The sequence below is a fragment of the Plectropomus leopardus genome, chromosome 15, assembly GCF_026936395.1.
Source record: "Plectropomus leopardus strain MGB_pleo_1.0 chromosome 15, ASM2693639v1, whole genome shotgun sequence".
Classification (NCBI taxonomy): domain Eukaryota; kingdom Metazoa; phylum Chordata; class Actinopteri; order Perciformes; family Serranidae; genus Plectropomus; species Plectropomus leopardus.
Window position 1 is genome coordinate 8,170,792 of NC_142190.1, and position 18,403 is coordinate 8,189,194.

Here is an 18,403-nt window from a genome sequence, read left to right on the forward strand (position 1 = left end):
TTCAAATGCCAGGTTTTTGTCATGTCACTATGGTTTTAGATGAAAAAAAAACACCAAAAATAAACTACTTTCAATATACTACATGCAAAGTAGAATAAAGCAGGTTGGTAGAAAATAACAAATTTCAAGGCAAAAACCCAAAATGACACCCAGAAATAATACAATGCATTCATGCTTTGATGGCTTTGGGATCAAAAAATGCAGTTTGAATGGGTTTCAATGGTGCAGTTTTTTGCATTTAACGGTATGAATGCGACAGATTTATCTGCACATTGTATTTTAGCTGGAAATTCCAAGATTAAACAAAAATACACAATCTTGCCAAATGTATGCCATATGCATGAACACAGCCAAAATTATCAAAAAATGAAGAATGAAAAGCACATAAAATGCATCAAACAGTTTCTAAGGGTTTGACCTTGAGAATAACATATTGGGCTTTTTAATTTAGGGTGTTGTTCGCCTTTAAGTCCAGTAAAAGCTATTCAGACAGTTAAACATCTTGGTTAAAGAGAACTTTAAGTCAAGTCAAGTCAAGTCAGTTTTATTTACTTTACTTTACTTTCACGGTTAGACATAAGCAGAAGACTGCACCTGTTGTCTCCAGATTGACGCACTCAGTCTCTAACAGCTCAGGAAGGACACAGTTTGTCCCTGAAAGCCATTTATAAAGGAACAAAGGAGTCTGAGCACCAGTGTCTCCACTTTTCAAACTCTGTCCTTCAGTGTTTGACATAATGTTGAGCTGTTTTACTGTACAGGACTCAGGGAGAATAAAAAAATCAGTTTTTAGGCTCATGTTAGGACAAGCAACGAGAGGAAACCCAAAATACTAAAGTTTTGGGGCCTTCATTTAACACTCCCGACAATCTTGGCAGATTTAGCCATAACACCCATGGGTGCAGCTGGTTCCTGCCAACTTGTTTAAGTCATTAGAGCCGTCCTCCTCCGAGCAGTATCGCAGAGCTAAATGCACGAGCCTGGCGATGTGTGAGAAAAGTTAGTTCAGTGTGCCAGAAGTTCTGTGTGCAGCTGAAATTGAGTGCAGAATTTCAGGCGTCAGTAAGGGCCATTATGAACAAGCATATTTGAAAAGGTCACGCCTCCCCTCGACTCCCTCATTTACGCTGAATTCCTGGGCGATGGGAGTGGTGGAGCCTCCTTGGAGCACTTGTTAGGAGACCATTAATCAGATTTTTCCAGACATGGCATGCAATTTCAGAGATTGTTTATCCTTTTTTTTCCATTTACGCTGCTGCTCTGAATAGCGGTGTAAACAAAGACTGCTTTAGGACCCAGTTGTGTACAAAGTTGCTTGTTAGTGTCCGATAGATAGCTAACTGTAATTTAGAGGAGGGAAACGGCAGCTAGGAGGAAGTTTGAGTTAAGACAGTTCAACACAAATTTACTTTCACTCTGCAGATTCTTTCTTTTTTTTCCAGAAGCTAATGATCAAAGACGCAGCCGGTAATAAGGAGGAGCAGCTCATTCACCAACAGATAGTCTGTCACTGACATCAGAGTGCAATATGGGCTGAATATATTGAAAATGAAACTCATAATGAAAAATAATAGCCTTGCAGAAGAGGGAGGTCTGCTTGTGTGGGGAACTGTTTACTGAATCTGACCAAAATCACTACATAAACAGAAACTAAAAAGAAAAACCTTTTCTTGCTTTTGTCCTAATAAAAATATAGGAAAAATACATTTTAAAAAATTACAGTGTTTCTGTCTTTTTTGTTTGTTTATAAATGTATTTTTTTCCAGCTGATCTACAATATTTTACTTTAATTTTAAGGTTTAAATTTGGCAGCAGTTTATTTATTTTATGTTATTTTTTCATAGTGCAGAGAGCGTGTCCTAGATGAAACCACAATATACTCTAGTGCTAATTTATTTTTTATACTGCTTATTCATTAAATTATAATCCCTTATTCCCTTACACCAGTTCGGCTACTTTTAATTGAAAAGAAAAAAAAAGAAGTGCTAATCTTTCAAATAGTACTGATGTACAAGTGATCACTTAAAGCATAATTCCACTTTATTACCATCTTTTTTTTATCAGTTTTGATCATATTGTACTCATTGAAGTAATTGGTGAGATCTGAAAAGATGAAGTCAGACGAGGCAGGAAAAACTCAGATCATCAGACGTGTTGTGAAAAAGCCGGCGGTTTAACCGGATGATCTAATGCTTTTTATTTTGTGGTAAAACTGAAAATGTTTGAACTGATCCCTCTTTGCACAAAAAAAATGTGTGCGTGCTGCAAGTACAAAGGTCAAAGTTGAACCAGGAAGTCACGGTAATCATTTTAGTGCTCGGTTTTCTCTGCCAAATAACTAACATCTGTCTGATTGCCTGGCTGCTTGTGTTTCCCCGCTTACTTCTTTTTAGCAATGCCGCCACGTACCACATCTCAGCAATTAAGTTGGCGAGTACATTGTTATTATGACTGATACAAATGGTGGATGCTAGACGATCTGGCAGGAAATGAGTGAGGATGATATCACTGACCTTAAGTTCTGCTTTATGGTCCTTTTGACTTTGACTTGACTTTTCATGGCCTTTATTTCACAAGCATTAACTTGTGATGTGCTGCTGCGTGTGGTTTGTATTAAGAGTCTTGTGTGTTCTTTTTGTTGTATCACGGTGTAGCAGACGGTGTTGTTTAGATTTTCTATGTGAACTTAATCTTTGGGTTTATGGATTTTCAAGTCAAAAGGCTGAAGTCAAAAAGCAGTCCCAAGTCATTGGTAAAGTCCAAGTTAAGTCTCAAGTCTTTTTTGATTTTCTCAATTTGAGTCTTTAGTCACTGAATATGTGGCTCGAGTCTGATCTGAGTTCAAGTCATGTGACCTCTGCATAGTATGTTTTTTGTTGCACTGTCTCTTTGCCACGGAGCTACAGATTAGCTTAAAGCTATAATGTGAGATGGGGCATCAAATGGTGACATTTATATTTTAAACTGTACTTGGCCCCTTCTAAATAAAATAAACAAATAAAAAAAATATACTGTGAGGTGAGGTCGAACAGTGAAATGGGTAGCAGGTGGGCAGGGATGTCAGGTGATGGGAATGGCAGGAAAGGGGTCACTACAGGGCAAGACTGAGTAGCTGGATGTGAGAGTCAGGTGACTTGGCCACTTGGTAAAGTGCCTGTGGAAGTGAAAATGTGTCTGAAGGAAGGGATAGAGCAGCAGAATGTGCAAGACTAAACACAACTGAAGCAGTTTGGTTCTGTCACATCGATATGCAGGAGTAAATGCTTTCAACAGTGCAGTGAGCACAGACCAACAATCGCAGAACACGTGCTGTGACCCTTAACTGCTAACATGGTGATATTTTTGCAGGCACAACAGGATTTTGCCTTTCCGTAAATTCATGATACATCTTGTACCTGCTTGCACTAAAATGAACAATTGATGGGAAATGCAACATAATTTTGGAAGTCCCTTTTAGATTATCTTTTAGTCAGGATGCAGGTATTCAGTACATTTTTGGTGGTTTAACTTGGCAGAGAGACACATACATACACATCTCCACATGTACATCAAAAATACTATTTTGATACGATTAAAGTCACAATGCTAAGAAGGTACAGTGTGTGATTTTCCTTCATATCTGCCACACCACAGCAGCTTTTAGGGTGTAAAGTCATTTTCCTTGCAGATTAAGTTCATGCAGTTATCTGAAGGTGGCATGGCTGACTCCACCAGCAAACTCTGATCTGAAAGATGTTTTTCAAAGCGCATCAACAGGCTAAAGCCTAAATTATCAACTGATGGGCTGGTGCCTGGTATTTTACATACAGCACCCAAGTTTACAGAGCAGTTCATCAGCCGTACCCATGGATGGATAAATGAACCGGCAGACTTGGCACAGGCTCAGAGGCCCAAAGTGTCAGGGGCCCCCTGATTTTTACCTGCACAATGTCACTCAGATTAACATTTCCTGACTGAGAGGAGACTCAAAATGACCACAAAGGAACATAAAATGTTTTCAAAGAGACACAAAAAGAAAAAAAAAGAGATGTAAAACAGCAGCAAAAAGACTCACAGTGACTATGAAAAGGGGCAAAATAACCACAAATAGATACAAAAGTACTGAAGAGATGCAAAGCAACTACAAAGAGATTTAAAATAACTACAATTAAACTCAAAATGACAACAAAGAAACATAAAACAACTATGAAGAGACACAAAACAGCAAGAAGCGTTGTAAAGCAGCTGCAGAGACACAAAGCAACTAACAACATAAAAGACACAAGAAAAATTGTTATTTTGATACAAAATGACCAAAAAAGACACAATAAACACAGACTAAAAATTATTACAAAGAAAGGCAAAATAGTTGCAGACACAGAAACTTTCAAGAACTACGAAAAGGGGCAAAACAACCATAATGTTACATAAAATGACGATAAAGAGATGCAAAGCTCCTACGAGATTAAAAATAACCACAAAGCGACATAAAATGGTCATTACGACACTAAATGACCACAAAAGAGATTCAAAATGACTACGAGAAGGCGCAAAATTACTACAGACACAAAAAGCTATAAAAAAGACACAAAACTACAGAGAGGTGCATAACGACTACAAAAAGATGCAAAATGACAACAAATGGAGGCTTAACAGTCCGTGTCTTACAGCTAAGTGCTGGTGGAGGAGATTAGGCTTTTCGCATGTCTTTGCCTATTGTCCCATAATCTGTCCATGGCCTGAGACATGATCCTGGGGATGATCTGGTGAAAATAATTATTTTGTCGGGACATGGCATGTCTTCTTTTTTGTAAAAAGCCTGAAAAGTTAGTAGCGTGTGTTTTGCAAATACAATAAACTGCAATTTCAATAATTTTCAACAAGATTCTCAGAAGTTCAGAAACAGCCGTCAGCAGACAGTAATCCTGTCACGTAATCAGAATTATTGTGGAGAATTCAGTTTGTAACATCATCCAGACACAAACCGCTGTCTCGCAGCATTGGTAATAAGGCCATCATCGTGTGAATATAAATGCATAACTGAGCGCAACCTATTCAGTTGCTTCAGTAAAATGAACAAAACTCTCTGTGCAAAACTGTGAACACCTCATTATTTCTAACAAAGACATTGCTGTCATTCAACAACTACAATGAGGTGATGACATGCCATCAATATCCAAAATGAAATTGTATCGGTGTGCATCATTACCCCCAGAAAACATGGTCACTAGGCTGTTTGTCTTCCAGAAACATAGAGTCAACATCGGAGGGGAAGTCATGTGCCCTGGGAGCCACATTTAGTGTGCAATGTATTCATATTTGAGGTGCTTTATATTGGAGCCACTGGGACCCCGAGCACATTAATTTCCTTTTGGGAAAGATCGGGCTGGTCGCTCCATGATGAAACTGTCAATGAGTCACTGCGGGAAGTGCCCTGCTTTTAAAGGAGACTGGAGGCTTTACAGAGCCGTTTTAAAAACAGCTCATCTTTGGGTTCAGAGTCACATAAATCTGTTGCAGAAGCAGATAGAAATGAAACACAAGAGTGACATACTTTTGTCAAGACACTGTGGTGGAGATTCAACACTCATGAACACGCAGTAAATAAGTCAGGGTGTAAAATTTAAAAGCCGACTCTGGGTTCAAAATCAAACTTATGACGAATTAATGACCCTTACTCAAGTAAATATACTGCCCTATACTGCCACTGCCTCATACTGCCCTGCATGTATTGCATGTTTGCAGTGGCGGAAAAAGTATTCACTTTCGGTACTGAAGTAGAGGTACTAATACCACACTGCTACAATACTCTGTTACAAGTAAAACTCCTGCATTGAAAATGTTACTTAAGTAAAATATAATCAGGAAAAGGTACTTAAAGTATTGAAAGTACCCAGTACCAAGAAATTAAGAGTAACTTTAAAATTATTACAAAGAAAACAGAACCCCCTCCCCAAAAATGATGAAACAAAAAACACCCCCAAAAACTCAACATTATGAAAAAAATAGAAAAAGCACCCTCAAAAATACAAATTAATATAATTTGAACAATAGCTATCATAATTAATGGGACAATGTCTTTACGCCAGCAGGAATACGACCTGAAATTGGGATGAAATTAACATCAACAAGACTACACGTTTCCCTGATGTTAGCATGTAGCTACATGTAGCCGTGTATGTAATGTAAACACTTGCAGCAACATGCCTGGAGCACAAGATGACATCAGCTTGTCCCGAAAGTAAAGACGGGGCAAAAAACATCAGAAACAGAGTATTCAAAACAGCCTGAGGGTTTATACTGCATACTGAAGAGACAACAGGATACTTACAGTATGATGCCAGGGGGAAAAGGAGTCGTTATCTCACATTTGTTTGCGATATCTAGCAGCGTTGGGAGTCCTTTGGTGATAAATCATTAAAGCTTTGTTGAAAAGTCAAAATTGTAAATGAATAAACTATCAAGTCTGCCAAAGAAGAATCAAAATGTAATTTCAGGAGCTTTGTGTCTTCGTTCTGCACCTCTAAATCGTCACAGGGCTGATGCTATTTCTAAGCAGCGATGCCTGGGGATCCCTTAGTCTTTGTGTTTTCATATAAAGGGATACCTGGTGCTCCATTTACGTTTACTGTTGACTTCTCTCCGCTTATTCGAGATAATTGCCTCTGAGTGGCTGGGCATTGAGAGAGGGCTACTTTAAATACCCCAGAGTCCCACACTGCTTTCTCTGAATGCATTGTTCGCAGACAGCCATGGTTTCACTGTATCTCTCTAAAGCCACTATTGTGTATATGTGATTATACACACTCACACGCAAGTCATTTATCTTCAGACTTACCAAAAAACCCTTTTTACATAATGAAATTTTAGGAAAGAGGAATGAATATGTCTCTTGTTTGATACACAAACAAAGAATGCATTTCCTCTAACTATGTCCAAAGCACAAACAGTACAAAAAGTCTCTGAATTTAACAGGAAATTCTTGATTTGTCAAAATTTGCTGTCACAGCTGTCAATCATGGTAAAAAAAAATACCCTTTTTGTAGAATTTAATAACTCATTAAAAACCAAACTTATCATAAAAACAATCACTTGAACAAACAGGGTGATGAGAACTACCATCAGTGTCATCTTTGGGACACATTTCCAAATATGGTCACTCCTGGCTCCAATAAAACAAGATGCCAAACAAACGACAAACTCGAGCCTTTAAAACAACATTTGTAGGACTGATTGCTACTAATACTACTACTACTACTACTAATTGTCCGTCTGACAATATATAACTTTTTTTTTTATGTGCGGCGCAACACAACAAAAATGGCCAGAAACCACTTTGTAATATTATTTATTAATTCTGGGAAAATATGCTCTATATTATCAAGTATTTATCACAAATATGCATTCTGGTATTTGTTGCATTTATTATATTTTCTTTGTTATACGGTCCTCCAGTTGCTGTTGATATGCCATGTTTTAATTGTACCAAAGTAATTATGATAATTAACAGTGCAGAGATAATGACCTGGGTAGTGCCTGAAAGTGTTTTTTTCATTTTTTTTTTCATTTTTTTCACAGTGAGCTCACTGTATAGTCCTCTGCACAGAAGCCCCAGTATAGTGAGTAGAGATTAGTAAATGAATGAATTATTTTGGAAACAGCCAATGACTGCTTCAGCTTGTAATAATGAGCAGGAAATCCTAAGCATGTATCCTGAGGGGAATCCATGCCTTGTAGTAGAGGAGGATTTAATTAAAGCCTCCTGTTCAAAATTCACCAAAAGAGTCATTTTCTGGGAGTTGAATATTTTCCACAGCAGTCATGTTGAGCATCCTTTGCTGGTTGATTACAGGTGAGGATGTGATTTGTGCAATCCTGTTTGTTTGGAATATATGGAAGAAAATATGTAGGTAGAAATCATTTGAATAGAAAGGGAGCACCTCCAGCATAAGCTCATCAGATCTCTTCATCTTGTGTCAAATTAGCATATGAAATTAATAAAACCACCTGTTAGCTCGGGTGCAGCCTTTTGAATTTCAGTTTCTCAAAGCTGTAATCTGTTGCTGGCAGCTAACACAAGAGGGTGCTGCATCATCTGTTCTCTGCTGACATGTTTGCTCTGTGAGGTTAGAGTTCCTGGTAAATCTGAAGGGAGAGCCTCTCCTGAGAGACTGTGAGTCTTTTTGTTATGCAATGTGAGTCACAGGGAAAGTGTTGAGCACTTGCTTGTATGTTAGAGGGGGAATCAAGTTTGGCATTTTGTGAATAGAAACAAATGACTTAGGATTTTGGATTTGAAGCTGCATGTGCGTCTTTGGCAGCAGAGGATTTCAAAAAACAAAAGGACTTTGCCAACCAGAAATCCTTGTTATTCTTCTTTGCATGTACAAATTTCTATTGGATATTTAATGGATCAGGTGACACTGATGTACAGCGAGAAGACAGGTGTAATTATACATAAAGGTCTCACCTGTCATGTAGTTTTAATAAGACTAGATCATGTCACAGTTAATTATAGCAGTTTCAGTACCAACCAGTGGTGAAATGTGGTAATATGTGCATTAAACAAGTGTGAAAGTGTACAACAAATTTCCACAGATACCCACTAAATTGCAGCAGATGGTAAGCAATTAAGAATCGTGTGATAACATCAGGATGCAATCGGTGCACAGTGAAGTGGATATTTCTGTGCATTTAAACAGACAAGTGTGCATGAATGCAAGGATGATTAAATGGATGGTAAATGGACACTTAAATCGCCTTTCTAGTCTTCCAACAATTCAAAGCACTGTTAAACAACATGCCACGTCCACCCATTCACATAAACATTCACACACTGGTGGCTGAGGCTGCTGTATAAGGTGCCACTTGCTACTCAGTTTAAACATTCACACACATTCACACACAGACGGAACATCAATCAGGAGCAGTTTGGGGTTCAGTATCTTGCCCAAGGATACAAGGATAGACGTGCGGACTGGGGTAGCCAGGGATCAAACCGCACATGTTTCAGTTAGGTGACAACCTTTTGTACTTCCTAACAGCCATACCTGGTTTCACTGCTTGTTAATGTGTGTAAAATCCAAGTTAAAAAAGAAAAATCAGGGTGTGATTGCAGAAAGGAGGGAGCAGTCAGGGGCGCCATTAGCCATTTCGGGGCCTGAGGGCAGATACTGGCTTAACTGTCCTCGTCTAGAATGACTTTTACTAGAGCTTTCAGGGTTTCCCACATATTAGTTTCTTTGTGGCAGCTTGCAATGATGAAAACATCTGCCACTGCGTATTGAATTTATATTTTTGCAGCTGGACCATCATTAGGAGCACTATTGGAAAATATATATGTATAAGATTCAGTTATTCATTTTACCACACTCTCAGAACGCTAACTATAGTCTGTGCAGGCGCAGTGAAAGTGAAACTTAATTGTTTATTGCACTGGATCTAAAATTTTGCTCTCACGTGCCTAATCTATAGATATGAAACATGGGTCTGACCGAATGGTCGGATCAATTATCCACCCACGAGTCAAACTCCTCAAACTGCTGCTGAGGCAAAAAAAGGATTTATGACACATGCAATTTCTCCAGGACTGTGTTTATGGACCCACAAAACTGTCTGAATTTAGGGACACACACACACACACACACACACACACACACACACACACACACAGACATATCAGCTACCGCCATACATAAATTATTATTCTGTTGGAAATACTGGCTTTGGTTCTCTACCCCAGCCCGATTGGACCTGACCTGGTCTGACAAGTTCGTCCAAGTCAGTCCATAATTTGTGAACATTTCCACAGGGTTTGAATTTGGTCTAGTTCTCACCAATTTCTGGATGCCAGAATAATAGTTCTTTGTATGAATTAACGAAAGTTTTACTTTTCACTGTGCTTGGTGCTCAGCCGCTCTGAATCAAACCATACCAACAACATGGTTGAGTTTGTGTGAGAGCGTGCTGTGGTACTCAGAGTGGCCATCTATGACTGCATGTCATGTCATAAATGTCTGTTACCACGGAGACAAAACTAATAAATGTTTTAAAATATTGAAAGAAAAAAGTTCACAATGTACAGCACAGGAACAAAACTGCTACTGTAGTTTGAGCTTGGGTTGGGCTTGGACGAAAACTATGCAGGTTCATCAAGTGTCAAAGCTCTAACTTTTACAATATGACTGATATGCAGATTTTAAAAAAAAATGCATGGGAACTCTTCAAACCTTGAATAACGCTGAGCAAAAGTCAAACTGTCAATTTGCATGTCTGTAATTGATAAGTACTCAATTACAAAAACATCCTGCATGTGAATCACAAAGCATCAATTCATGGCTCATTGTGCAGGTTAACATAACACCAGAGGTACACACACACCCACGCACTTAAGGAAACACACATGCACACACGACATGCGTCTGGCATGGTGCTGGATCTTCCCTCCCACTGACAGATGGATGGGGTTAATATCATAATTAAGCACCTCGGCCGACGGTTCCTGTTTACCGCTCGGTTGCTAGGCAGTGACATCAGCTGATCCCTCCCCTCCTTCTTCTCTAATCCCTTCCCTCTCTCTCCCTCACACACACACACACACACACACACACACACACACACACACACACCACTCTCCCTGCTCTCTCTCTCTCTCTCAGATAGGCAGCGCGACGTGGGCAGAGTGTGGGGGTATAGGAAGAGGAGAGAGCGGGAGGGTAGGTAGTAGTGTGTGTGAGGCTGTCAGACAGCATGGTCTGGGTCTGAGGACAGCACTGGAAGACGCAGCAGCAACAGCCTCCAGATCTCCATGTAGACCAGTGTGGTGAGATCCACAGATCACCTGGACCTGTCCACCCAGCAGCACCCACCCAGGACAACACCCACCTCTTTCTGAGAAACAAGAGGAGGAGGAGGAGGAGGACGAGGGGGGTGGGTCTGTTTATCTTCTTTTTTTTTTCTTTTCTCAGTTTTTTGGTTTTGGGAGTAGGCTCCGGGCTGGACCGCATGCATGACACAACGCAAAGGCGAGAAACCCACCATCAGCATCCAGGAGCACATGGCCATTGACGTCTGCCCTGGCCCCATCCAGCCTATCAAGCAGATCTCTGATTACTTCCCCCGTTACCCGCGGGGCCTCCCCCCTGTTGCGGCCCACCAAGTGGTGGCCTCTGCCCTCTCCACCACCTCCGCCACCACCGCTGCCGAAAGTGACCGCGCCAATGAGGATAAACCGGACCGGGCTTGTGCCGGAGCCTCCGCCTCCATACAGGCCACCAAGAGGGACGAGGAGCCCGATGTGGAGGGATACGACTCAGATGACTCCAGTGAGTACCCCCTCTTGTTGTCTCCATCCTGCTGTTTACCACCAACATGTCCTCATGTGTGCGTCTATCCCTTTTAGTTCTCCCTCTCCCTTTCTCTTATTACTGCATCTCCATTTTTTTGCCACCGGTTGCCAGGCATCCCTCCAGCCGTGTGGCTTTGTGGCTTTATCTGTCACCTTTTCTTCTCTCGACTCCCTCGTTCATCTCCTTCTATCTCCAATCACCTGCTGCATGCGTGTTGTGTGTCCCTGTGTGTGTGTCTCTGTGCCGCAGCTAACTCTTTCCCTCTCAGTCGACTAGACAGCCAACTGTTGCTGCTGCAAAGAATAAAGCTCCCCTCTCTCCTCCTCTGCTCTCCTCCAGCTGAAAGGATGATATGTGCTATTTTATTGGAGCAAATGATTTCATGTGTGTGTCGAACAGTGTGTGCATTTTTTCATATTGTCTACAGGGTGCTCGGTCTGTACTGTCGATCAGTCTCACCGGGCTGAATGATTCATGGCTTCTTGGTGAAGCTTCACATTAGTCGCAGTTTTGCGCTCAGCAGAGTCTGACTGCATCTGTAAGCTCATGTGTTGGCTGGTGGCAAGACAGGCAAGTTGATTGTGTGAGCATATTAGTTGCACGGTCTTTTTTTGTGTTAATTTCAAAAGCATAGAGGTGTGTGTGTGTGTGTGTCTGTGTGTGTATGTGAATGTGTGCGCGCACACGTACGTGTGCATGTGTCCATATCTGTCTCCATCACAGAGGGGAGGCTCCTTTGAGAAAGCCATTGCTGAATGTCATTCCTTTAATCTAACAGGTTTGAGTGGATGAATAATAACATGCAGCACAGCTATTGGAGCTGTAACAAGTCAAATAGATAGAACAAGATTTCTACATCCTGCAAAAGCATTTTTGCTTCCAGCAAACATCTTCACAGAGAGATGAGATGACACTCCGCAGCAGTGCTGTATTAAATGTAGTGCCAAAATGAAAGCTGCTCCTGCCTGCATCATTCTTTACAAAGCTTGTGATCTCACTGATAAATCAATGAAACAGTGAAAGAGTCTCTGTTTTAGCATTTGACTGCCTCTGAACTTTGCCCGGCTACAGCTTGCCTTGAATAACATGTTGCTCTCACGGTGCGTAAAATTGCTTCACGGTGCATTTGTATCAGACTCTTTCCAGAGCTTTGTCATGGGTGTCCTCTACACAAGAGACTTGTGATTGCAGGTTAATGTGTGACAGCAGTGCAGCTTCCCTTAGAGTTAATCCATGCAGAGCAGCATGCAGGGGGGCTTAGGCCATCTCTAATCCAGAACTGGACAGGAGGGGGGATGGTAGGGAGGAGAGGCGGGTCGGGCCTGGCAGATGTTGCTCTCTAACCTCTGCCAGGCGACCAGAAATTCACTCAGTGGGGGAAAAGAGACATAGAGATGCATTCTCCTAATTTGTGAGAGCAGTCCTCGATTAGTGAGAGACTTGACCTCTGCAGCCTTTTTTGTTTGCCGTTTAGAGATGTCTGTGTTGGTGCAATGTGAAGTGTGTGGGAATTTATATTATCAGCTGCAAAGTGATACTTTTGGTCCCTCTCAGTCTAATAGCACACCGCTCACTCGAAATCCACAAACAGAAGCTATTTTTGTAGCCTTTCAAACTGTTGAACTATTTGTTATGTGGTGAGATTTTTCTATGGCCCCATTTACACGATCAAAATCCATATGTCATACCCCCAGGTTACTTACTGTTAAGATACAATATGTGTATCTGTAAGCCAGATAAAAAAATATTAACATATAATATACAACATATTTTGCAGAGCTACATGTACGGATTAATAAACAGCCGGGTACAGGCCCAGGGGCCCAAAGTATAAGGGACGTCCCCTGACTTTCAAATAAGCATGTACTGACCAGGAAAAGATTCAAAATGACAACAAAGAGATGCAAAGGAACTGTGAATAGACACAAACTACAAAAAGGGCAATATAACCACAAAGACACACAAAGTGACCAAAAAAGGCACTAAATTACCTCAAGGAGACCCCAAATAACTGCAAAAAACCAGAGAGATGTAATACTACCACAAAGAAATGCAAAACAACCATAAAAGACACTAAATGACAAAACAAGACATTTAAAATAACTCCAAAGAGACACAAAATGAATGCAAAGAGAAACAAAACTGCAAATGATGCATTACGACTACAAAGAGATACTACAGAACTGCAAACACAAAATAACTCCAAAAAGGGGCAAAATAACCACAAAGCCTTTTAATATCTGTGCCCAGGGGCCCATTCTCTCTGATTATGTGCCCCTTGCATTGGCATGCAAATCTTGGTGGGACACCACAAGGTGACAGAGCACACGCAACCATGAGCTGCATCCTACCTGTTGCTCTAAAGTGCAGCCAGGAAAACATTTAGAGGATAATTCAGCCTGTGATTGAGGAGAGAGAGCAGGTTTTCCAATATCTGCAGGGCTGGCAGTTCGATCCCTGGCTCCTCAGTCTACATGCCAAACTGTCTGCAAATTGTTCTCAACGGTTCGGCCAGTGTGTGTGTGAATGAGAGGCAAATAAAGTAAAGTGCTTTATCTGTTAAGGTAAGAAAGTGCTATAAGAGCTGTCCATTTACAACAGCCTGCTGTTATCATGAGACCAAGACCCTAAAAGAGGCTACTTGAGCTCTGATTATTTGGGGTAAAGGGCTCAATGTTCTTCAAAGTGTTTGTCAGATCCTCTAACAGCGTCTGAAACCTCCATTGTACCAACTTTCCAAATCAGACAATCAGACAACCTCTCCTGCTCTGCACAGTGAGCGGCCAGGTGTGTGGAGGTGTGAAAGTAGGTAGTTTTCTCTCACGTTCTGCTTTTGATTCATATGTTTACTTTTTGTATGTACAACCAAGCACAACACTATGAGAGACTTACTAAAAGTGTGCACAATTATCCTCATTTGTACAGTTTATTGTGCAGAGACAACAAAGACATGCAAAGGCAAAGTTCTTGGAGAGAAATTAGGGAATGCATTCAGGAACCTTTGATTCAGAAAAGGTCAAAAAAACTTTTGCATTTAGACGTGGTGGTGGTGGTGGCGAGCTACAGTGAAACGTCCTCAGGTTTTGAACTTTATGTATGCAACTTGAAAAGACAGATATATTTACAGTCTTAAAACATCTGAAAAGAAGTGTCTCTACTGGCTCTTGGTTTCATTTACACTTCTTGATAACAGCAGCTATCCAGTCATCTGCATTACGTGTCTTACATGATACAGCTATGTGAAAATGTGGTTTAACATATGCAACAGGTGCTGGGATCAATCCGAACGGAGCTTTTAATAATAATTACCTAATAATTGTGAGTAGTTCTAGATTTAGATTAGAAAATTTAAATAATTTTGATATATTTTTCCTGTTTTTTGTTTTGTTTTTTTCTTATAATTTTAAGGTTCTGCTGTAATTTTTTTTTTCTAAAGATTTTTATTTGAGTAACAATTTCAATGGAGGACCTTTACTTGTAACAGAGTATTTTCACAAGATAGTATTAGTATTTATACTTAAGTAAAGGATCTGAATACTAAGTCCATCACTGCGGGTAGCTAAAAAGAAACATCGGTTGCTACAAACCTGCTGGAAAAAAGCGATAACTTGCTAAAATACAACTGGTTTTGTTGTTTGTTATTCATGGTTTAGAGAAACCTTCAATGCCAGTCTTTTGTTCTGGTGACTGATCTGGTATTTTTGGGCCATATGTGATGGCAAAATACCCTTTTCTATAGAAACAAATTGAAAAAGAGACGACTGTATGTCTGCTCTTTTTTTTTTTTTTTGGAGGTACATGAACTTTCTATTTATAACACTTACTACCCTTTATTTAAATCATTATGTCCTAAAAGTTGTAAAATGTACTAAATGGCCAAATCTATAGTTATTTTCCTCTTGTTATTCATGTGAGCGAGTCCAAGACTGAGTGGTTTGGAGACACAGTGTCCCTCCTTTATGGGCAGTGTGGAAGATCCAAATAATTCAAAGTCAAAGTAAGTTGGTCCGAAAGTCAACGTTTTTTTGGCTCCATGTGTCAATCTGGGCCCCGACTCCAACTCTGTATCCAGTTCTTTCTGCATTGTTTGTTGGGAAGCTGTTTTGTGCATCCAGTTACTGTAACTATGATGCTGATGCACAGTTACTTGTTTTTAAAGTGACAGTTAAAGATCAGTTACACTGCAGGCTTATACAAACGTCAAAACCACAGCTCCTCTCCACCCTCACTGCTAATAAGGCAATTAGACACAAACATCTGCCGGAGCATCATCTTAATGATTTTACAATCACCTGAAGAGTCATCAGTGATGCAAGATAATTACGATGTCAACTTCACTTCCCAGAAAGAAGAAAAAAATCAAGGCCAAAAGAGGAAGGAGCATCAGAGTAACTATGGTAGCAATTAACTGTAAATAAAAATATTGGATGGGTTATCCAAAGTCTGAGTCATCTGCATGCTTATCATAAGCCTCACCTACAGTGTTGATGTGTCTAATGAAGGCAGGCATTTAAAATGAATAAATAAAAAACGAATAACAAGTGGCTGTTTGGGTCTGATGCAACGTCCCAAATAATCCCAGGCTGCTGCTGCTGCCGCTGCCAAGGGATTCTGAGAGGAGACACATAAGGCGTATAAACAAAATACTACTGCAGCAACACCAGTCTGCTGTAAGGCACAGCACCATACACTCAGTAAGCAAGACCAACTGTACATTTCATAGTCACAAAACATTTTAACATGACAGGTGATGTGCCTGGCTCATTGTCAGCTTTTGGTGTCAGTCAAATTCACTTTTCAGGACTCATTATTTTTCACCAGAGCTCAACATTCAGTGAGGAATTGTATCCTCAACAGACCGAAACAAACTGCAGCTTAACACACGTGTCTGTATGTGCTTCAGATTCAGGAGGAAAAGCCTTGGACTGAAAAGAGAGCTTCCATTGTTATTCTATGTCTACTTCTAAAAAGCTAAATTTAATATTTCAGTACCCCACTTCTGTTATATTGATATAGTGATCTTAACTTCTTGCCACCAAATTCTAGTCATTTCATTGTTGAGTTCAAGTGGATGTTTGTGCCAAATTTGAAGAAGTTTGCTCAATGCATTCTTGAAATATTGCCTCTACTGATGGACAGACAACTCGAAATAACTCCAGCCACAGCTATTGCAGGTGCAGCCCTGATCCAAGACCTTAAATCTGATTTTAAAATGCTCTAAAATGGGCTGTTAAATTTCTTAAAAAATGATCTGCTGGAGTATATTTGCTGGAGTATATTTCCTCAGATCTGCCTGGACAGTGGGGTTGTAGAATATTAAATAGGTCGTTCAGGCCTCGTTTCAGTGAGCATTAAATACGTTTTGTCTGACATCAAGACTACGTAAAGTAAACAAATGAACGAGCATTAATAAATATAATCAAAAATGTAATGAGAAGTCCTGGAATATGCAACAAAACTCACAAGTTGATGTTGCGCAACCCTGTGAAAAGATTTCTCCTTTAAGTTTCAGGCAGTATTAAAAGACTGCTGAAGGACAGCTGAGACCAAGGCTATTTGATGAAAGCTCACTATTAAAACCGGGAACACATCGTTTCAGTTCTGCAAATATAACAGCTTCTCCTGGCAATAAGCTTATAAGAAAAACACCAATGAAATTGATTTTATAAACACTTTCGCCTGTCTTATCAGCTTAGCTTGTGTATGATTCCAACCATATCTTGTTTTGGAGGGTTGGTAAAGTTTTAACACATCTCAATCTCATCTCATATATGTGAGTCACACTCTGACTTAAACTAATTTCTCCCTCCCGGCAGTGCTTCAAGCGGCGCTCTGATGCGAATGAAAAAGCTGCTTCAGTTTGAATTTGTCTGATTGTCTTTCAAAAACTAACTTTCACCCTGTTGCTTCATGAAATGTGAGAGAAGGGAACTTTCTTCTTCCTGTTGTTTGTGATTTTAAAAGAGGCAGCGCTGCCCCAAATTGGCTCTTCACGGTCCTGCGGGACTTGATCCAGTATCTGTATGCTTCCTCTGAGGGGGGGGGGGTTGGAGCAGTGTGGCAGTGTCGTCCCTTATGTACCAAATCACACAGGGATATCTCCATCCTCACTAAGAACCTGCTGGCTAATCTGCATAACAGTAGCATTTTTCTGATTCATTGTGACTCAACCTTGATTTTAATTGAAACAGAAAAGTGCATCACCCACCAAGTGTCCCAGCTCCCCTGCGAAGAGGGAGAAATCAAAACCAATTAGACATTCGGATCTCTGCCACATCAATTAACGGTTGTTTGTAGTGGGCGTAGAGGGCTGCATCCCCGCTGCGGCCAGGAGAAATGACCGGTGCGACCCACATGACAGAGCCAAGCTCTTGTGTTTCTGAGAGATAAGCTTCAGAGCTATGTGTGTTGACAGGACGAGTGCAGGTTGGTTGAGGGGGGTGGGGGGGTGGAGTAATGTATGCACACACAGGTTTCCCCTGAGATGTCTCGCTCTGGCAGTACTGCTGTCTCCTCAGCACAAGACTTGAGCTACAGTGTTTGCTTGTAGTTGTCAACTGGTGAGGAGAGATGCAGTCACAGAGGGAGAAAAGTGTCTAAAACAAAAGAAAATCATCTGACGGAAAAGAAAATAGATTTTAAATTCTGTTGTTTTTGAGGATAATGGGGATTTATTTGTCAAATTTGAAAAAAAATTCTCATGAAAAGGTGTTTCATGACATCTTTGGGATTTGACCTAGACAAAAGCCCTTATTACACAATGACCGCATTATGGAGCCCATAAAAAGTCCCTTCTTTATGCTTCCTTTGCAAAGAACCAAATGATGGCAGCTTCATGCAACACCAGTGTGTTTTCAGACAGCATGCTGGCATTGTGGAACCAAAAGTGGTGTTATGTGCTTGACATGTAACACAACAGCATTGGCCTCAAGTGTGACTTATATCATACGTGAAGTAACCTCGGCAAACTGCCGCGGCTTCCACGCTTGTGGTGTCTACACTGACAGCAGTGTTGCTGTTATGCTGCTGCAGAGCTGCCTACTGCGACGAGTACTGTATTTCTACAATGAAAAGCA

General features: G+C 40.6%; 1 protein-coding gene and 1 long non-coding RNA gene across 3 annotated transcripts in view; one reads left to right on the top strand and one right to left on the bottom strand.

Annotated features, from left to right (window-relative positions):
• Window positions 1–18,403, bottom strand: part of LOC148187217 (uncharacterized) — a 190,454-nt gene that overhangs the window by 3,677 nt on the left and 168,374 nt on the right. The gene's annotated exons all lie outside the window — the stretch shown is intronic.
• Window positions 10,616–18,403, top strand: part of doc2b (double C2-like domains, beta) — a 150,039-nt gene continuing 142,251 nt past the window's right edge. For both annotated transcript variants that reach the window (XM_088088910.1, XM_042499800.2), the window contains exon 1: window positions 10,616–11,303. In XM_088088910.1, coding sequence (XP_087945036.1) covers window positions 10,988–11,303 — 316 coding nt within the window. In that variant the 5' untranslated portion in view covers window positions 10,616–10,987. The remainder of the gene's footprint in view (window positions 11,304–18,403) is intronic.